General features: G+C 37.7%; 1 protein-coding gene and 1 long non-coding RNA gene across 3 annotated transcripts in view; both read right to left on the bottom strand.

The window, feature by feature from the left end:
* Positions 1 to 6333: 6333 nt before the first annotated feature.
* LOC149317306 (uncharacterized) lies at positions 6334 to 10202 on the bottom strand. The gene is made up of 5 exons (XR_016280738.1): positions 10084 to 10202; positions 9939 to 9967; positions 9672 to 9774; positions 6967 to 7108; positions 6334 to 6850 (listed from the first exon to the last, which is right to left on the bottom strand). It is a non-coding gene; the product is annotated as an uncharacterized LOC149317306 (long non-coding RNA).
* Positions 10203 to 15568: 5366 nt separating this feature from the next.
* Positions 15569 to 21186, bottom strand: part of PCMTD1 (protein-L-isoaspartate (D-aspartate) O-methyltransferase domain containing 1) — a 72620-nt gene continuing 67002 nt past the window's right edge. For both annotated transcript variants that reach the window (XM_089517288.1, XM_089517290.1), the window contains 2 exons: positions 20842 to 20965; positions 15569 to 18109 (listed from right to left, as the gene is read on the bottom strand). In XM_089517288.1, coding sequence (XP_089373414.1) covers positions 17739 to 18109; positions 20842 to 20965 — 495 coding nt within the window. In that variant the 3' untranslated portion in view covers positions 15569 to 17738. The remainder of the gene's footprint in view (positions 18110 to 20841; positions 20966 to 21186) is intronic.

Consider the following 21186-nt stretch of genomic DNA (forward strand, 5'->3'; position numbering starts at 1 on the left):
CTGTGATCTGAAATCTCCAGTCACAACAGTTATCCTTGCACCTTCCTTCAAGCACTATCACAGGAAGGCAAATTATTTTTCCCACCTATTATCAGAAAGTCAGCCTTGAGAATGAAACAGCTTACAAGTGGAATATCTATTCAGGTGTTATTCAGATGATGAAAATAATCCAGGATGAATCCAGGTTGAATTTCCATTGTTCACATGCATCTCACATGCACACTGTTAAATTTGGGGGGGGGGGGGGGGAAGGCTGCCAACCCTCCCCCTTAATCTGGGATAATCAATATCAGGTTTTTCCCTGATTTTTTTAAAAAAAGATCTGCATTGTTGGTAATGTGAATAACTGATGCAAATAGAACTGAATAGACCCAGGAAAAACCTATGCATGCCTTGAATGTGTTCTGAAAGCTTTTGCATCATTGACTCCATCTTTATTTGAATGCTTGCACATGTGAACAACAAAACCTGCAGAAATGCACATCAATGCTGTTCCATAGTGTGAATAACAAACCTGGAATGCGTGAGTGAGCGCATTCACATCATCACACTAAAAACAATGATGTCTGAATGACCCCTTAGAAGGCCTCTCTGGGGGAGGGTCATTCAGATGTTGCTGCTTTTAGTGTAATGATGTGAATCATCTCACGCACGCATTCCAAGTTTGTTATTCACACTATGGAACAGCATTAATGTGCATCTCTGCAAGTTCCATTGCTCACACATGATAGCATTTGAATAAGGATGGAGTCGATGATGTGAATGCTTTCAAGAACACTTTCAAGGCATGCAGAATTTAATCCCAGGTTATCTGGGTCTATTCACATTGGGTGTTCACTATACTGACAATGAGGATCTTTTTAAAAAAAAACTCAAGGGAAAACCTGATATTGATTATCCTGGATTACCGGGGGGGGGGGGGAGGGGGGGCTGGCAGCCTTCCACAACTTAATCAGGCGTATTCAGAGATCGAACCTGGATTCATCCTGGATTATTTTCATCATCTGAACAACTCCCAGGTATTCAGTGGAGTTTACTCCTATTAGGATGGATTACGTGTAGTCTTAGTTATTCCCGTGAGGATTCAACTTGATCATAGGCAGGTTTACTCTTTTATATTTGTTGTTTTTATGTACAGCGCTGTGCAAATCTATAGTGCTATATAAATAAAGAATAATAATAATAATCATTTATTATGCTTCTTAATACTTGATCTTTTAGTACACTTCTAAAGGGACCAACAAGCTTGTTGGTATAATAGTGCCTTATTATTGGGGGGTCAGTCCCCCCAACCTAATCTTGGGAAGGTTCAAACCCCCATGCCCCCCCCCCCCCCATTCCAGGGTCAATGTAATTTTAATCATAATAGTTGGCACTGGAATTTGAAGTGATGGAAGTCTTAGAGTGTTATCTTCAGATTTTGAAGCACTACCTGTAACTCTGAACTAAAGATCACCCACAGCTAGCTGTGCATTGACAGTTCCATATTGTCAGTGTTCTGTTCTTTCTGGGTGTGAATGCTGAATTTGTGAGGCTTGGATGAGTCATCTTCAGACATTGCTGTTGAGAGTAAAAATAAATGAGACAGAAGTACTTCTTACATGTTCAGGCCTGGATGCAAAATTTGTCCAGAACATCTGCTTTGGTCTCTGTGAAATATTGTTAGTTTTCTATTAATACTAGTTTGTGTCCAAGAAAACAGATTCTAAGTATCAACCCTAGTTAGATAGTAGTGAATCTCTCAATCATAATAACCAAATTGGCAAAACAGAAGATGAACAACAGGTAATCTACCCCTCAGGTCTAGCAGTCTTCCTTGTGAAACATCTTCTGGCCAAAAGCAAACACATGGACTAATGGAGGAGATTGAGAGAGAGAGAGAGAGAGAGAGAGAGAGAGGACAACAAAATGGCTGTATGTTAGGGTGATGCAGGAAGACAGGAGATGTGGTAAAAGCAAACAAAAAGGAAGTTAACAAACATGCAGACTAAGTAAGTCAGTATAGACCTGCAAATGTTGCTAACATTCCTTCTCAAATGTGCATGCATCCCTGAAATCCCATCTTGATTCACAGGTTCTTGGATCACAATACTGGTAAAGGCTTGGTCAAGATGCGTCCTGTCATTTGAGTAGTTGGGTGAATAGATCACTTTGATTATTGCTTGATCAGTCTGCTCACACATTTTGCATGGGATCATCTTTTCTTGTTGTTTTCCATAACTTGAACTGGTTTCTATTCACTTATTCTAAAATCAGGCCAAGCCATAATAATCCTCTGCATATCTTGCTGCTGTTGTGTATCCTGAATATGTGGAAGATACAGGTATTTATGTTTCGGAATGACACATGCCATAGAACCATTTTCACATAAAAATAAGAACATACTGACAGTTTGATAAGCTGTACCACTTCCTACCCAACCCAGATTAGTGAAACATACAGGTTTTGGATCACTGTGAGCTGATAAATTTAGTTTAAAGTTTATAGCCTCTTTTAAATATCTAGCCACGTGTTTTCCTCTAGCCCAGTCCTTCTCTGTGAATATGCTAGTTTTCCTGCTCAGAATACACAGAGAAGAATGTTTTGTATTAGTAAACAAGTATAAATGTTTTCCTATTATTGTTTTATACAAATTGCTATTGGACAGAGGTTCACTTCCTTCATTGTTTTTAAGGAAGCTTCTTATCATGGGTATTGCTACAGAGTAGCCATCTTAAAGTCCTAGAGCATCTAAGAGTTCAGCAATCTTTTGAACTTGGTATCACTGGGAGGTGATATGAAATAAAATAAAATAAATATTATTTTACGGGTTTATCTTGACACCTGTGCTCAAGTTCTGCATCTGTAGTTGCCGAATAGTTTCTAGGTCATGATATCCAAGATATGTGTTCCATAGAATCATAGAACTGGAAGAGACCTCAAAGGCCATCCAGTCCAACCACCTGCCATGCAGGAATACACATTCAAACCACTCCTGACAGATGGTCATTCAATCGCTGTTTAAAAATCTCCAAAGGAGACCATGCCACATTCTGAGGCAGCATATTTCATTGTCATATACAGTAGCTCTTACTGCCAGGAAGTTCTTCTTAATGTTGAGGTGGAATCTCTTTTCCTGTATTTTGAATCCATTGCTCCGTGTCCTATTTTCTGGAGCTGCAGAAAGCAAAATTGCTCGAACTTCAATATGACAACCCATCAAATATTTAAACAGGGCTATCATATCACTACTTAACCTTCTCTTCCCCAAGCTAAACATATCCAGCTCCCTAAGCCTTTCCTCATAGGGCATGATTTCCAGACCTTTCACAATTTTAGTTGACCTCTTCTGGATATGCTCTATCTTTTCAACATTGTTTTTGAACTGTGGTGCCCAGAACTGGATACAGTATTCCAGGTGAGGTCTGACCAAAGCAGAATAGAGTGGTACTATTACTTCTTTCGATCTGGACACTATATTTCAATTATTGCAGCCTAGAATCACATCGGTTTTTTGAGCTGACATATCATGAAGGCTTTTCACATTCTTCAGTGTTTGAGCCATATTTGTACATTGAACTAAAAGTTTTAACTCATATACATAATCACTTTTTGTAGCTGTGTATTTCCTCCTTTAGAAGGTATTTCAAATCCCTTTCTATCTACAGAAGATACACTGATCATATTGTAATGTATGTCAGAAATAAAGAAGATATTATTTGCTATGTTTTGCACAATTCTGTCAGGTTTAAAATTCAGAGTACTATATTCAGAACCTTCAATTTGCATAAAATACCTGTTATTCTGAATGTTTCTTTCTGCATGCCTATCTAGAATATAAAAAATTATTGTAGAATGTACTGTGACTGTGCAGCCAGAATCCAGGAAGTTAATTTCTTATTGTATCCATCAATTTAGTTAGAAGACTTGTTCGGGGTTGTCAGTGACCTCTTGGAAGTATCTTATTCATAGAGTCACTATAAATCAAAGTCAACTTGACAGCAAATAATAACAAGAAACCATGATCACAGCCCTCCCCTGAATTTCTTCCAGTTTCTTCCTTAGGGCTGGAGCATGGCTTTGGTGCGACTTCTGGACTCTTAGGACTCATGCATCATTGAAACACCATACCTCCACTGTGACTTGAAGCAGCTTTATTTTGGCTGTCTGTAACAGGCCAGTGTAGGTGGTTATTTAGATACGTATGCACAATGGGTGACTGAACGAATGTGGAAAGTTTAGAGAGCATATATAGGGTAGACGCATGCAGAAAACCCATACTTTCTCAAGCGCCATTGTTCTAACAGCAAATGGGTGGAGGGGTTAAACAGAATGTTTGGTTAGGAAGCATTTTCCAACACGAACTGGTGCCAGTTTGTGAGCTGTGGGCTGCCATTCTCCGAACAGCTTCCGAGAAAGAAATGAACTGTTGTAGCCAAAGGCAGAAATATGGTTCCACTTTCTGATATATGAGGGGGAAAATGCTGATCACTCACAGTTCTTGAGAGGCATTGCTTTAAAGTATTGGGTTTGTAAGCAATTCTTTCAATTTTGTATTGCATGGATACATAAGACAGGCACACACAAAGAAAAAATGTATTTGTAGTGTCCCTGACTTCAAGGGCAGTGGAACCAGACTTCAAACAACAGCTGGATGCGCTAGCATATGTTCTTGTCAAAATCAAGCTATTTTAGTTTGAAGAAAGGGAGCTGGCCAAAAGACATCTGTTTTAAATGGCATGGAGATAGTGTGCCTTTCTTTAAGTGAGAGATAGGAAACAGCACACCAAAAACCTGCTCTCTCTTTGTTCTTTTCCAAGATTTCTGTAGCAGTTGAGCTCTGCAGTGATATCTCCTGGTGGAACATAATTCTTTACAGGCTATACCTGTTGACTTTGAAAAGGCTTTTCAAGTAATCTTATCCTACCCTTATTCCCTTGTAAGAAAGCATGTAAGAAAGTAGGCCCTTCTTATACACAGATTTTTTATACACGGATTCAAGCATTCATGGTTTGAAAATGTTAAAAAAAGGATACATTTCAAATATCAAACCTTGATTTTCCATTTTTTATAAGAGACATCATTTTGCTATGTCATTATATTTAATGGGACTTGAGCATACACGGATTTTGTTATACATGGGGGATCTTGGAACCAAACCCCAGCGTATAACAAGGGTCCACTGTACAGTGCACCCGTGCCATACAAAGGCACACTATATGCAGCTTCAAGCTTATGCTGAAGCTGCACAACAAGTAAACAAATGGTGCACACACGCTGCACTGCACCACAAGCACACACCCCATTGTTTACACTGTAGGGAACCAACCTGTTTCTCCATCTCCCTGAAGATACCGTTTTATGCCAGCCTTCCCCAGTGTGTTACTTACTGATGTTTCTGCCTTCAGCTCCTTTCAGCTCCAGCCAGAATGGCCAATAGCTAGTGATGATGGAATTGGACTTTGAAACATCTGGTTTAGGGGAAGCTAATCTAGGTTCCTGAAAGCTACCAAAAGCTCCAAGAAACCCATAGGGTCATACTTTCCTCATCCATTATCTGACGTAAATTATTTACTTAGGCAAGCAAGGCTATTGCTGTATGAAAACCAGACTGGACTGGTAATTAGCATCATTCATCACAGCTGGAATGGAGAGACTGCCTCATGTTCTATCATCTTACCCAAGAACAGTAAATTAAACATTGGATGATAGCTTTTTGCATCAATGGAGGTCAAATCAATCAATTGATTTCTCCAACAAAGGCCTTGCCACTGCTTACATTAAGATAGCAGGATCTACACCGTGTCTCAAGGGAGAACCAATCACATCCTAATATCCAACCCAACTCTGGTCAGTTTCACTCATACAACATGTATCTATTTAGAAATATGTCTCATCAAGTTCAATGAGACTTGTTTTAAGAAAAGCTTATGTAAGATTGCAACCTCCAGTTGCCAATACAAGTATTTCTGTGCAGCTTTCAAAATCAAGGACAAATGTAGGCATACATACAACAAACCTGCTTAAGGTATTCATTCCATAGTTTCAGAAACTCTGTATACAAGATTATATTTTATTCATAGTGAATGAATTTGCAAGCTATAAACATGATGAGTACCACTTGATTTTTTTTCTTTTCATTACTCAGCTGGTCACAGCCCCACTCTAAGACCCATTTCTATAGAAATGTGGTGTCAGCATTGTTGCAGGAAGATAAGAAATTCTAGCTATGATGACTAATCCAGTATACAAATCAGTACTTGGTACTATAATGAATCAGTGACGGATATACCCTGTAACCTAGTGTACCTCTATCTTTTTACTTTATAAATGAACACTGCAAACACAATTCCAAAAATTTTAACAATTTTCTGCTTTTTATAATTTTTTCTTTAAAAATCCCACCGATAACACTGCTTGTTTTATACTGAATCCAGCACATACACATTCTTCCAAAGTTCCATACCTCCCCCACAAAGCACCAGCACAGGACTTGTTTGCAGAGATACTGGTGCACAATAGTTATTGGAGTCAACTTCAAAGCCTTAAATAAAAACATGAAATAAATGAAAATATATAATGCAAATTCTACTACAGGGAATTCCCTACTAAATCTGTACATTAAATCCATATTACCTAATTCAAGATGACAGGGCCTTAACTTTTATCCTTGGCAATAGGGCTTTTCTCCTCTTCATCTCTCGCTCTCTTCTCCCAACTTGAATTAGTAAGTAACAGTAACCAAAGCCCTATATGGCTCAGGCCCAGACCCAACTTTTCCAAAGGATCCTATCTCGCAATATGAGTTTGTCCTTGTCTTGACATCTTCAGGGAAGGTCCTTCCTCTGCGCCATAACCGTCACAGGTACATCTGGTAGGGATACAGGAAAGGGCCTTCTCAGTGATTGATCCCAAGCTCTGAAACTCCCTTTTCAGAGAGTTTAGATTGACACCCCCCTTACTACCCTTTTATAGGCAGGCAAAGACCTTGTTGTATTGACAGTCGGCCCTTGAGTGCCGACTGCTCAGAGGGATAGGGCTTTCCATATTGCTTCCGTCAATGGAATGGGGGGCAGCCCTGCTTATTCCCATGGATCCTCAAAATATGTTCCAGACACCTGAGAAACACCTGTTGAGATAATAGATTTCTGTTAACATATCATTAGATTTAGATTTATGTCATAAAAGCTTAGAGAAATTTTTACTCTTTTTAAATGCCTTGAAAATCTGAAGAAAGATGATGCAGGTTTTGTGGAACTGCTCTTCAGAATTTCTGGTACAAAATTCTTTATCCCTGTTCTTCAGCTTGTGAGTTTCAAATCAAAATCAGTAATTCCATTTTTCCCTAATATGTATATGCAAAGTATGCCATCTTGGTTATCTGCTTTAATTTGTTTGAACTGTCAAAACAAATTAAACATTCTATTAAAATGCTGCAGAGAGAACCATATGTGGCCAAAGAATGTAAATTTCAATGTTCCTCAAAGGAAATAATTCCTCCAATTTGATTCATTGCTTGAAACAACACAATTTCTTTTTTTAGTTTCCAGTCACTGACAATGTTTTGATACCATTCTTCCTAAACTGTTTTCATTAAAACTTCAGGCAAAACAAATCTGTTAAAAACCCAGCAGCATTATTAATCCATACATCAGGATTATCATCAAAGCTAAAACACAGCTGTGATAGCTGTAATACTAGGGTATGGAAGCTGTCCTTCAAGAACATTTTATCAAACTTTTTAGAGTATGGTGCAGAGAAGCTGAGGACCTTCTCTGCTCCATACTCTAGTTTCATTCAAAAATGATATGCTACCTTGGAATTCCCAAAGAGACCACTGATTTCAAACTCAGTTTTTAAGAAATTTATTCTTATGAATGATTCAGGCTCTTTGACTTCTATATACAGCACCGATCATGCCTAACAATAAAATTGTTGTACTTGTTGCTGGTAACTGCCCTTAAGTCAACCCAGATTCATGGCAACCCTGTGGATGAGACATCTCCAAGCCCCCCCCCCCTCCTCTATTGCTCTGCTTAGGTCCTGTAAATTCAAGCCCATGATCTCCTCATTGAGTCTATTCATCTGGCATGCAGTCTTCCTCTCTTTCTGCTACCTTCTACCTTTCCTAGCATTATTGTCTTTTCTAATGCTATCATGATGATGCCAAAGTGCAACAGTCTCAGTTTTATCACTCTGGCTTCCAGGGAGAGTTCAGACTTGATCTTTTCAAGGACCCATTTGTTTGTATCTTTGGTCGTCCACGGCATCCTCAGCACTCTTCTCCAGCACCACATCTCAAATGAGTTGATTTTCTTCTTATCCACTTTCTTCACTGTCCATCTATCACATGCATACATGGCAATGGGCAGTACAGTGGATTTGACTATTCTAACTTTATTACTCAGTTGTATATCTTTACACTTTAGGAACTTGACTAGTTCTTTCATGGCTGCCCTTCCCATTCCTAGTCTTCTTCTGATTTGACTGCAATAACTGTTCTGAGCTGTGTTTGATCAAAACTATGGGAAATCTGTAACTATTTAACTATTATTACCAATAATATTAACAATAAAATATCTACAATAAAAATAAAAAACCTAAACTATACACAATTAAAATCAATAACAGCCAGAGCAATAGAAAGAACAGATAAAACCAATCAGCAACCACATTAAAATCTGAACCATCAAAGGTAGATTAGAAACCTCTGTGCTTCTCTCTTTCATAATTTTTTGCCTAAGTCCTCTGGAATGACCTATTAAAAAGATAAGGTGTGTTCAAGGTTTAATACTCAGGTCATGAAATCTTGAGGATATGCAAGCAGAATATCACTGATAGAGTGGTAACTGGGAATGGACATTGTGATCATGGGTGACCTATGCCTGATACAGTGCCTCCAGCATGATTCCAGATTCAGTTCTCTGATCTGATAAAGTCCTTCAAGGCATAGTAAGAACCATGGAACCTGAAAAACTGACTGTCGCTATAAATACCTGCCTGCATTAGGAATTTTATTTTTTTCTCACATGCAAAAATGAAAAAAAAAAAAGTCAAAAATTTTCTCTTCAGTGGATATTACCAGAGGTGCTTCCCATTTTTCAGCGACTTTCTTTCCCCCATTTTGTGGCCTTATATGAAAAAAAAAAAAATCACCAAATTTCATTCCACTGGCTAGATGTTTCCACAGGAAAGGTACATTTCCAGCAACAGCTGAGATAAGACTGTAGTGCCTAGGAGGTTTATATGAACATAGGGAGATGGTCTCTGAAGTAAGTTGGTCCAAAGTAGGGTAAAGTTTTGTATTCAGACATCATCATCTTAAACTTAGTTGGTTATTAGACTAGTAGCCAGTGTAAAACTTTGCCAAATAGATGTATCCTACGAGAAGAGAAAGCTAAAATGGAGCAGGAGAAATGTTTTTTTCTCCTCATTTCTCCACATACCATCGAAGTACTTCTGTTCTCTTCCTGACATAGACAGTCATAGAATCTTGTCTTTTGTCACACTGGAAAAACCAATTTGGCAAAAGACATGTTTCTACAACCTTCTCTCTTGGGAAGGAAAATGGAAGTGCTATGACAGCATGAAAAGAGGCAAGGAGAAAGCCGCTTTTCTCCAGTTCCATTTTGACTTTCTTTTCTCATGCAATAAGGCTCTAAGTTATGTAGATGGTAAGGCAACACACTTACCTAGCAGCTGCTACATTACATACTATCTGCAGCTTCTGGACCAGCTTTAACCAATTAATCTCTGTTACCCATGTGTGACTCAGAATGATCAGGACATACCAGTCTAGGAAAACAATACAAAGACTAATCAGACAGTGTATTTCTTTCTTTCCTGCTCTGCTTATTTTTGTCAACGCAGTCACTCTTGTCTTCCCTGTCTGCTGTATGCCACAATCAGTTCAACCTAAAAGGTTTCTACCCAAATAGAAAGAAAGTGCTTATGCTGACCTTTGCAGTCACTCATTGTAGCCAGCCACCTGTGCAGACAGAAACAGACAACAAGGTGAAGTGTATGGCATGATGTTATGTACAAATCAGGTCTTGGGTGGGAAGTAGCTAGGAACCAATTGTAACTCTCATGACTGAATGTTACCTTCAAACTTTTCTTTGAAAAATGTGGGTCATGCTGCAAGGATCAGGAGTCATTCCAGGCCAAGCCACACAAGCAAACAGCACTTATTTTTCCCGTTTGATACATATTTGGATACCTCACCAGACTGAAGAAGTGTCATGCGAACTGGCTGTATACAGAGTGGCCATCATAATAAATGGCTGCAGTTATTCCTATTAGACAATTCATCCACCCCAAAAGGCCTTCCCGTGGCCAAGCACTAGAATAAACAAATGCATGACAGTGTAAATCAGGAATGGACAACTGAGATGGGGTCAAGATTCTGCCCCAGAACCCTTTGATGATAATGTGGACTTGAAAAAAATGTTCCTGAACAATCCATTTCTGGTTTTATTGTTAAACATTGTACAATTTTAAGACATGAACTGCTGTTTCTGGAGGCTTCCAGGACAGGACAATTCGCTTTCTTTAAAAAAAAATGTTTTTTTTAAAAAAAAAAAAAACCTATAAAAGGGTGGTCAAAGGCTACAAAATGGTAATATTTTGACTACAAATGTTACTTGTTTGTGTGAAATAGCCTTGAAATGAGAAAAACTAATTTGACTCATCTTACTTGAACTACATTTCTCTTTGAGGCTACAATCCTAGTATAGACACTTGCCTAGGAGTATGGTAAGCGCCATTGAACGTGGTGTTGTTTATTTCTGAGTGAATGTGCCTAAGATTGTACTGTTAGATTTTTATGTAGCAATCCAAAGAACCAAAATGAAGTCTAAGGCTGTTGCTACATTGCAGAATCCATGTGCATTAATGCAGTTTGACACCACTTTAACTGTCAAGACTCCATCCTATGGAATCCTGGGATTTGTAATTTATTGTGGCATCAGGGCTCTCTGACAGAGAAGGCTAAATATCTCACAAAACTACAAATCCTGGAATTCCATAGCGTTGAACCATGGTAGTTAAAACTGTATCAAATTGCACTAATGTAGATGCAGCCTAAATCTCTATAATAATGGTTCACAGTCTATGGTCCAAAATACACTGCAGAAATATTCCAGTTGGACACCACTTTAACTGCCCTGGCCCAGTGCTAGGAAATCCTGGGAACTGTAGTTTATTTTGACACCAGAGCTCCCTGACAGAGAAGACTAAATGTCTCACAATACACTACAGTTCCCAGGATTCCCTAGCACTGAGCCAGGGCAATTAAAACAGCCTCAAACTGGATTATTTCTGTAGTGTGTTTTGGACCAGACATAAAGACACAGACACACACTCCCGCCATCCCTTACACACACACAATCTCAATATAGTGAAACTGAAAGACACGAGGCATCAAGTTTCTTATTCTGGAATTGGATGGGCAATACCAAGAAAAGGAAATAATTGCTGTCGTCTTGGCACCGCTCAGCAAAAATTGTTCTAAATGTGACTATTTTCCCATCCTTTTTAACTTGCTCTATACCTGAGGCTATTTTTATCAGGATAGTTTGAAATAAGGCAAAATTGTAAACTGCACGAAGTAGATAATGGCTACCAAGTTTCAAATTATCTCAACAGGTGTGGTTTGTGTAAGTAATAAAAGTCTGTGGCTGTTCTTAATGGAACTCTTAGTTCTTCTTTGTCTTAAATATATTACATTCTTAATTTTCAAAGCCCATAGAGAGAGAAAGCAGAGGCAGCATGCTCTGCATGTGTGTGCTGAATGTAAGCTTACTATTTGTGGAAGAGCAGAAGGGCAATTCCAAAACAGACACACACCAAAAGGATGAAAAAGGATGAACTTCCAGAAGAACTTGCATATGCACAAATAAGTTCTATTGCTAAGGAGGTCAAGAGATGACCAGCTACTGGGATGAGGGACCTACATCACAGAGAACACAAAATAGATGAACCCACTAAAACAAAACAAAGCTTAAGTATGACTTAGGAATTGAATGTGCATGGAAGGATATTGGAATGCACTTGTTTTTGTGGCAGGAAAAGCTAACTACTTATTGCTTTATGTGATATAAATACTGTTTTCATTTCCAAACATGATTTGCAATTTTACACTGAAGAGAGAGACAGAGAGAGAGAGAGACTAAGCTTGTAAAGTGAAGAAATCTGTAAATGAAAGGTTGTAATTCTCTTTTAACCAGAGAAGCCCAACATGATTAAATACGAACAAAGCTGAGCAATAAGTGTGCTGTCTTTCTGTTATTTATGGATTGTAGCAGTGTGAAGGTTTTAGCTATATAGCTGGATCTGTATTTACACAAATGATTTCTCTGTATAGCTTCTGAAATCTGCAGTTAGCATTATTAATTACGCAAGCAGTTCTACAGGCTTCTTCAGCACTTGTTTCATAATTCTCTTGCATGGCAACAGTGCCCTCTTGTGGCTCTACACATTTTAAAAGGAAGTTGCTTTTCTTTTGATACAACTGACTTGTCAATTGTTGGAAATAAATGCAATGGAATAGATCACTCACAACCTGGCCTGAAGCATGCAATAAAGCAATAATGGTGCATCCAAAAGTATGAGTGCACCAATCCACAACCAGCTGCATTCATACAAAAGCATATTCAGTGCCCGAGGTGTACAGAGTCCCATCCATGCTTCAGGGAAAGTACTGTATAGTGTATCATTTTTGGATATTTTTCAAGTGACCTGTTGCTACCAACATTTTTCAGTTAGTCTTAAAGGTGCTACAAAATCCCTTTGCATACTGAGCTTCCAGACTAACATGGATATATATATATATATAATTTTTAAAAAATGGAACTGAGAGGAAGCCTGACCAATGTGTATACTTTTTTTCTTCACTTCCCATGTTTTGGAACTCTGCTAATCTCACACATAAAATGGTTTAGTGTAATTAAAGAAAATATGTGTGATTTATTTAATTTTATACATATTATTATATAATATTTAGTGTGTACACTTCTTTTCATCACTCAGCATAAAAGTCAAGAATTAAATAAAATAGAAACAATTAGGTCTTTTCTATATCCATGATGCCTTACTACTGCCATCATAGCAAGGCATCTTCACCAAGACAGGGCTATTCCTGGAAAAATAGACATCAGGTTCTACAAAGAAATATACATGGAAAAGAAATCCCTACCTAAATTCTATTTATTTTAAAAGGAAGAATGTATCAATAGGATTGATTTTTATAATTTACTATAGGAACTGAATTTTTAATTATCAGCACAGAATTAGGTATTAAGCTTTCATTTCAGTTGTTGTTATGTGCCTTCAAGTCCTTTCCAACCTATCGTTTTCTGAGCTGGATCAAACCACACCTGCTGTCTTTCCATTTCCATAAGACAAAATTTTAAACTGGTCTTAGTTAATTAATACTGAAGTTCCAACTTAGATCAATCAAATTAGTTAAGAATAAATGTCATTATTTGTCCCGTTCCATTAGAAAAGTGCCAAGTTGGTTAATTTTAACTAGATACATCCTATCTCAAACCAACACAGACACTCATGTTTTGCCGTACTGTACTTATTTCATGCTTGGACAACTGTATGTGTGATATGATTCATGGAAAAAAACGATGACATCAATAGTATTCTATGATCTAGCATTTACTAGTGTTAACTGTCACTAATCTTCAAACTGCAGGTTATTTCATTAAGATTTTATTCAGCTTCAGTTCAATTCTTGCAGCAGGGATTAATTATGAAGCCAGTATCACAAGCAAAAGTAAAAATGGGCAAGCATATTCTTTATTTTAATAGACTTAGAAGTGTATCAAATCACCCTATCTCCCCCACCCCAAAATTATTTGCTTCATTACCTGAGCTGCAGAGAGATCTTTAAAAGCTACAGGAAACACATCTCCATTTTGTGCATGAGGCCTGCTTTGAAGAGATTCCCTTGACAAAACTGAGGGTGAAGGCCAATTGTATATGGAATACCAAACTGCTAATTAGATCAGATGTTCAGCCTGACTAGAACAGTTGTTTGCAGAGGCAACTGAAAATAAAGAATTCAAGAGACACATCTGCAATTGTTTCTTCAGAACACAGCAAGGAGCCTGCAAGAGACATATAATCATAAACTGCTTCATAATTTCCAGTACCCTATACCCTTCCTGCTACACTTTACATCAACTGTCTGGTACCATGCTGTCCTATCACTTTGTCTGATTATGCTGTCTCTTAGTACTACTGCTAAACCATTTGCTAGTGCTTGTACTTAAACCTTGCAACCTTCCCACTCAGTGGAAATATAAGGGACAGGCAAGTTGTGAAGTTTCTGAATACCTGAAGGTGCCTTGATACGTACAAGAAAACTGTACTTTTTAAACATAACTGTTTCCCAAATCAATGGAAATCAATGGCTGCACTTTTGCATAAGGCTAGCAGTTAGGCTGACAGGCAGATGTTCTCAGTATGTGCTCCAAATTGGAAAAACTGCCACTCAGAAGCAATTATTATTGAGTTCACTTGTGCTCAGCTCAGAAGGTATCAAGGGTACAGGATCAACATAATGACCTATAAAAGGCAACATGTAGACCCTCCAGTTGTTGTTGAATTACAACTCCCATCTTCCCTCACCACTGTCTATGCACTGTTTATGACTAGCTGCAATTCAACATCATCTGGAAGGGCTAAACCTTCTTCTTCCAGCATCACCTTCTCTTATGGGGTAGCCAGATAGCTGTATGTGGAAACTGACCACATCGGTTACTCCACCAGTACTACTTATTAATATTAACATAAAGTTTATATTACAACAACATTATTAAAGTACAGTGGTACCCCGGGTTACGAAATTAATTCGTTCCGCCGCCGCTTTCGTAACCCGGAAACTTTCGCTAGCCGAAATGCCCTTAGGCGCTAATAGCGAAAGCCGCGATTCCGTGTGAAATCGCGCCGAAAAGCACCAAATTTTTTTTCGTAACCCGAAATAACCTTCGTAACCCGGAAAAATGTTTTTAAATGGATTTTTTTCGTAACCCGGAAATTTCGTAAGGCGGCGCATTCGTATCCCGGGGTACCACTGTATATATATATTGCACTTGTATCTTTCTTCCAAGAAGCTCATGGCATTGTGTGTGGATGTCTTTCTTGCTTTGATTTAATCCTCTGAATGACATTGGTTAGGAGGAGGTAGTGACTAGCTCAAGGTCACCAACTGCATTTTAATGGCTAAGCAGAGATTCAAACCTGGGTCTTTTCCAGTCCAGCAAAAACTATACACTGATCATTTAAGAACAGACCTTGTATTGTCAAATTTCTGCATCTATTTTTTGGTATTTTTTATTGTATTGGTAAATTTTCTGTTATGTAGCAATAGGCCTGTGTGCCTGTTATTACAAGAGAAGCCTCAATGTTAATATACTTTTGATGTTCAAGCTTCCAGAAAAAATGTCAGAACTTTAATGATATGCAAACTGTTTCAGTGATCTGCCTCAAAATGTGTAAGGCAAAACAAGTGGAAACAAAATAAAGTGTTGAGTGAGCACAAATGCACAAGAAGGTTTATTGGAATTATGACAAAAGGTTTAATTTTGATTCATTTTGCAATTTATGATTTTATTTTAAAAGTAAATATAAATCCAAGAATGTGAAATAAACTCACAAACACAAAAGAAACATTGTTTCTGTGACTCAAAAAATTACATACGGGATATTCATAACTCATCTATTTGAACAAGAGTACAACAGAATGGAAAAAAACATATGGAGTCAATCAAAATATAAAGTTCTATCTTGAAAGACAATTATTTAATATTTTGCACTCTGACAACTGAGAAATGATGAAATTCCAAGACCAGAAAATACAACTTGAATTTCAGAATGCCTAAAATCTCATTCTATCTTATCAAATAAAACTGATGTGCTATAGTCAATGCTTCCCACAGATGAACCTTCAGAATTACTGCAGTAGTTATATAGAAAACTTTTTCTAAGTTTTTATTGCTGTGAAACAAGGATGGTACACTTATTTCCAGCCACCTGTATTTATTAATCAGTCTAAATTTCCAGGAATCAATTTAATGTGCTGGTTAGTAAACCAGAATAACTTGTTTTTGCAGAAATTAATTTTTGATATCACCATGCCGAAAAGCTTTAATTAGCAAATAAAGCAAGGAATCAAGCCTAAAATTAAAACCACAAATTTCATAGACTGGAGTTCAGCAAGATGTTTATAATATTGCAGATACCACAGAATATGACATTTAGATTAGGTGTAATGTAACTGGTTGACATCTATGATTAAAGTATCAGGCTGTGAGAACATATAAAATGTTTTCTGTATGTTCTGATCTTATTTTGCTTTATGCATTTTAATTGTATTAAACCACAATAAAGTATATAACCACAATAGTGAATTGTGTAGGAACTCTCTCCATAAGGAATGCTTTTGATTGGACCCTAAAAGATCAGGTATCCTTAATACGAGACGTTTTCTACAGCATACCTTGAATTCAAAATATCCCACTGGTATTTTAGATTAAGTTTTAAAATGATAAAACTAGTGAAAATTAGATACTCCATCATGCAAAAAGAAAATAACCCCTTCAAACAATGTAATTAAATAATGGGGGGAAAAACAGCAAATGGAACAATACAGTCAAAAAATGTCAGTCCCCAAACTTGTAAGGTTACTAGTTTCCAGAGGATGAGTATAAGAACAATTGTAAGAACTATTTGCCTTGCCTGTTCTGAGATAAATAAGGTACAGAATCCATGTAAAGTGCACCTGGTGAATGAATCCTTTACAGCTATACCAATAAGCAATACAAGCTATTCTTTTTAGTCATTCTACCCTATTAAGTAGTAAATATAGTAGCTGAAACCTAAATTACAATCTTTTATATAACAACTAGGTTTTCTGTACCATGAATGTTAGAAGAAACTAAATATTTTTTCATAAACACTGTAAAGTTGAGAAATATTTTATGACTATCATATAGGCTGGTGTTAAAGAAAATGAGTTGTATTACTGTTTTTGTTTGGTTTTTTAAAAAAGCACACTCAACAAAGTGTCTTCTTAAGGCTCTGAGAGAAGCAGTCACTTTTCTTAGATCTTTTGGCAAGAAATATTACAGAAAGTATAGCAGGACTACCTGACATTTCTGAACTTGAATGTTCATCTTTCATTAAAGCCAGCTCATTCAGTGTCTGCACACAGTTATTGCACTCATGTATTCCTTGGAATACATTCACTTCAACACAGTAACAATGATTGCTATATAGCCATGGTAAAAATAAAGGGTTCCAATTCAATACGAGATGAAAAATCTCTGCATATTCAAGAATGTTCTTTAGAGAATAAATGCAGACAGTCCCTATTGATGTCTGGACACAGTTGTTCAATTATTCACATGTAAAAAAAATTCATTAACCCTCATCAGTACGAATTTGTCAGGGAGCAAAAAGATTCATCATGCAAATTCTTAATTAGTGCTGTATACTGCTTTGGAATATATTTCTATCAGAGTTAAAAGAGCATTTTTCAAAAAAGATAATGAAAAGTGGATTTAAAATAGAAGTCTACTGCTGAATGCGAGTCCTTGTAGCAAAGTTAAGACAAATTATGTTTCATTTCATCACTGTACTTTAGTCTTCCTGAAAGACTACCAGTATTTGTCCATGAATTTCTTAGTAAATGCTACATTTCAAGAATTATGGAACTATCAAGTAGGCATTATCACCTCCATTTAAAGTTACTTTTCTCTGTAATATGTCAAGTAGGCTTTCAGCAATTCAGGAAGAGGGAGGCTCATAATTTTTTCCCTCAGTAAATTTCGTGGGGGTTCTTCTGGCTTCAAGGCTTCACTGTGTTCTTTATCATCCTCTTCTTTGTTGTCTTCTTCCATCTTTTCTTCTTCTTCACTATCTAGAGGCTGAGGAATGAGCTGATTGCCTACAAACACATAGGTATTAATTCTGCGCCTACGGCACCTTCTGCGTTTACGTTTTGGTGGAGGCTTTTGAGTAATACCCTTGGCTTGCATTTCTTCATTTATATAGTTTCTAAGAGTGCGTCTAATGTAGATCCGTGCCAGATCCTGTAGATTCCTAACAGCACAGGGTGCTAAAAAGAAAGGAAAATTAGGCTTGCTCTCAAAGTAAAACACTAAACTAATACAATAAATTATATAAAAAGTCCCCAAAGGATGCATCTTTTCATCTGAATGTAAAGGATTGGTTGCAGCTTTAGTCGTATTCAAGAGCAGGCTTGCCAAAAACCAACAGGACATATTCATGAATAAATATGAACAAAGGTGAAACCAATCCACTAATACTGTATGAGGTATTCCTTGACCCAGTATAAAATACATCTTAATTTAATGGTAGCTATTATGGTAAATGGGATTTAAAAGGTTTTATCAATAGGTCTGATAGGTTTTTATTTTTTCTTAATACCAGCTCTGTTTTATGATAAATGAATGAGATACAACACTAGCATATCAAATGTCATAAGGTTTTCTCTGCATGTTAAGTCTTAACAAAAGGTTGTTTTTAGTTTTTGTTTTTTAAGGAGGGGGACATTCTTTAGAATAGATCTGAGATCCTGGACTTTATATGTCCAATAACTGAACAGGCATGCAACATAAATTTAAAAACCACAACATAATATATAAAAGCAAAAGCTACTACCACTCTCCCTAATTTTGAGAGAACCACAAGAGGATTCTACTCTAAAGGGTATGTCCATGCAATTAGTATAACATTTTATGTATTTTTAAACCAGATATAAATTTAAATATATCTTTAACAAAAAGCTTCTCTTCTTCCACAATTTATACCAGTGATGGAGAACCTTTAAGAGACTGAGTACCCAAACTCAGTGGCAGCGCAGCAGGATTTCTGGGGGTGGGACTTGCAGGGGGGGAACCAAGGCACACGCTCTCAACCTCAGGCTAGCAATAGCCATCCCTTCCTGAAGAAACTTGCCAAGAAAACCCCATGACAGTTTCACCTTAGGGTTGCCATAAGTCGGAAATGACTTGAAGGCATCACACACACATAAGTCATGCTCTCTCAGCTTCAAAGGATGGCAACGGTAAAGCCTGCTGTGCTCCTTCTCCCACCCTCTCTTGCCTTTAACTAGCTCTGGGAGCCAGTTAAAGGCATGGCGGGGGGAAAGCGGGAGGAGGAACAGGCACATGCCTGCTCCACTCCTTCTCCTGCCTTTAACTGGCTTTGGGAAGCCTGTTAAAGGCATGGGAGGGTGGGGAAGGAGGAGAAACAGGTGTGCGCCGGCTGTTCCTCTTCTCCGCCCTCCCACCCCTTTAACTGCTTCCCCAGAGACAGTTGAAGGGCTGGGAGGATGGAGGAAAAGAAGGTGTTGGCACGCATGCTGGCAGTGACAGCTCTGCATGTGTGCCATAGGTTCACCACCCCTGTTTTATACATATGCTCTCAAACATTTTTTTTCCTTGCTGGTACCATTTCAAGAAAGTTTATAACCATCTTGCTGCATCCGAAAGGCCACAGGGACATAGAAAGATAACAGTAAAACTACACAGTAATATGTGAAATTTTGTGTTAGTCATTAAAATTAGGAGCCCTGGTGGCACAATGGTGCCTATATTGCAGCCACTCATTCACAAACTGCAAAGGTTGCAAGTTCAATACCAGCAAAAGGGATCAAGCTCAACTCAGGCTTGCATCCTTCTGAGGTCGCTAAAATGAGTACCCAGATTGTTGGGGGCAATTAGCTTACATTTTGTAAACTGCTTAGGGAGTGCTTAAGTGCACTGACAAGTGGTATAGAAATATACTTGCTATTGCTAAAATCTGTACAATTGCTCTTGAACTTTCTTTCTTCTGAGATATTTCTAAGTGCTTCTTGTTTACAAATCCATTTTATTTGATCTCATTTCTTTTGTTATACATTTGAGACAACCAAAATATATTCATTTTTCTCAAAGCCCTAATCCAAATTAGGCTAGCATACAATAGAAAAGAAAGGTTCAGAAATGTGTTTATGACAGAGATATAAAGAAACACTTTGCACACAGAGATTCATCTGTGTAGGACAGGGTGGTCAAATTCTAGCCCATGGGCTGCATGTAGCCCCAGAGCCATTTCTCTGCCCCCAGGGTAAAAAAAAAAATTATTTATTTGCAGTCTCTTCCCCCCAATTTTTTCCCCTCCCTGATTATACTCTATGAGCTATGGAAGACATTTTGATGCCCCTGCCCCCCTCCCCAGGAGTTCAAAAATGCCCTTTTAAACTGCAAAATAAGGCAAAATGCCCCTGCACCACCCAAGCTGCATTTGGCCATGACTGGTTTTAGATCAATATATTTTTATCGTTACTCTACTCTTCTTACGACTCTTAGCAATGATTTATCAGTTCAGATTTAAAAATGGATGTTAAAAATAATTACAAAATGGTACTACTATATTTACAGTATATGATGTGGGATTGGATGGCAATCATGACAACCTGAACATTCAGTTTGGTTCAGTAGCGGGGAGGAGAATCATCATATACACATATTTTGGACTGAACTATTTGGACACACACACACATTTTTTTCCACTCGTCTCTAGTTGCCACAAATTCAGCATTCTACCACATCTCATGCCATTCCTAGGTCCTCTGACAGTTTTATGAGCAGAATACCATTATGATACTTAAGATCCAACCTTACGTGGTAGGAGTGACTGAAGCTGACACCGAGGAGGAGTCACCAAAAGTAATCCCCCCAAGCAAGTTATGTTAGTATAACTTTAGGAGTATTAACTTAAATACTATATATGTACCAAACAGGAACTGTGCCACAAGGGAAAGGCACAATAAATGGTACTTACGTAGTCCCACAGTATCATTTTTGCTGGTGTCACTCTTGCTTGGTTGCACAAGTGGTGCAAATGAAACAGCGAGAATGTTTTTGCTTTCCCAGGTACTCTGTCCAGTTCTCAGGATTTGGGTTAGCTGCATGAAATCATTGGAGATGCATGACACAAAGTTATTAAATACATGGTTTCAAATTCAAATTTTATTGCTTTTGACCAAAGGTCATTGCACAGCACAACAATATAACAATACATATAACAATATAACAACAGTATAAAAATACATGTAAATTATATCTAAAATGCGGGTATCTCGTATCTGGTACAGAATTTCTAGACAAACAAACAACAATTGTCCTT

This window comes from Sceloporus occidentalis, unplaced genomic scaffold (genome assembly GCF_023333645.1).
Source record: "Sceloporus occidentalis isolate IW3139 unplaced genomic scaffold, rSceOcc1.0.p SCAF_3, whole genome shotgun sequence".
NCBI lineage: Eukaryota > Metazoa > Chordata > Lepidosauria > Squamata > Phrynosomatidae > Sceloporus > Sceloporus occidentalis.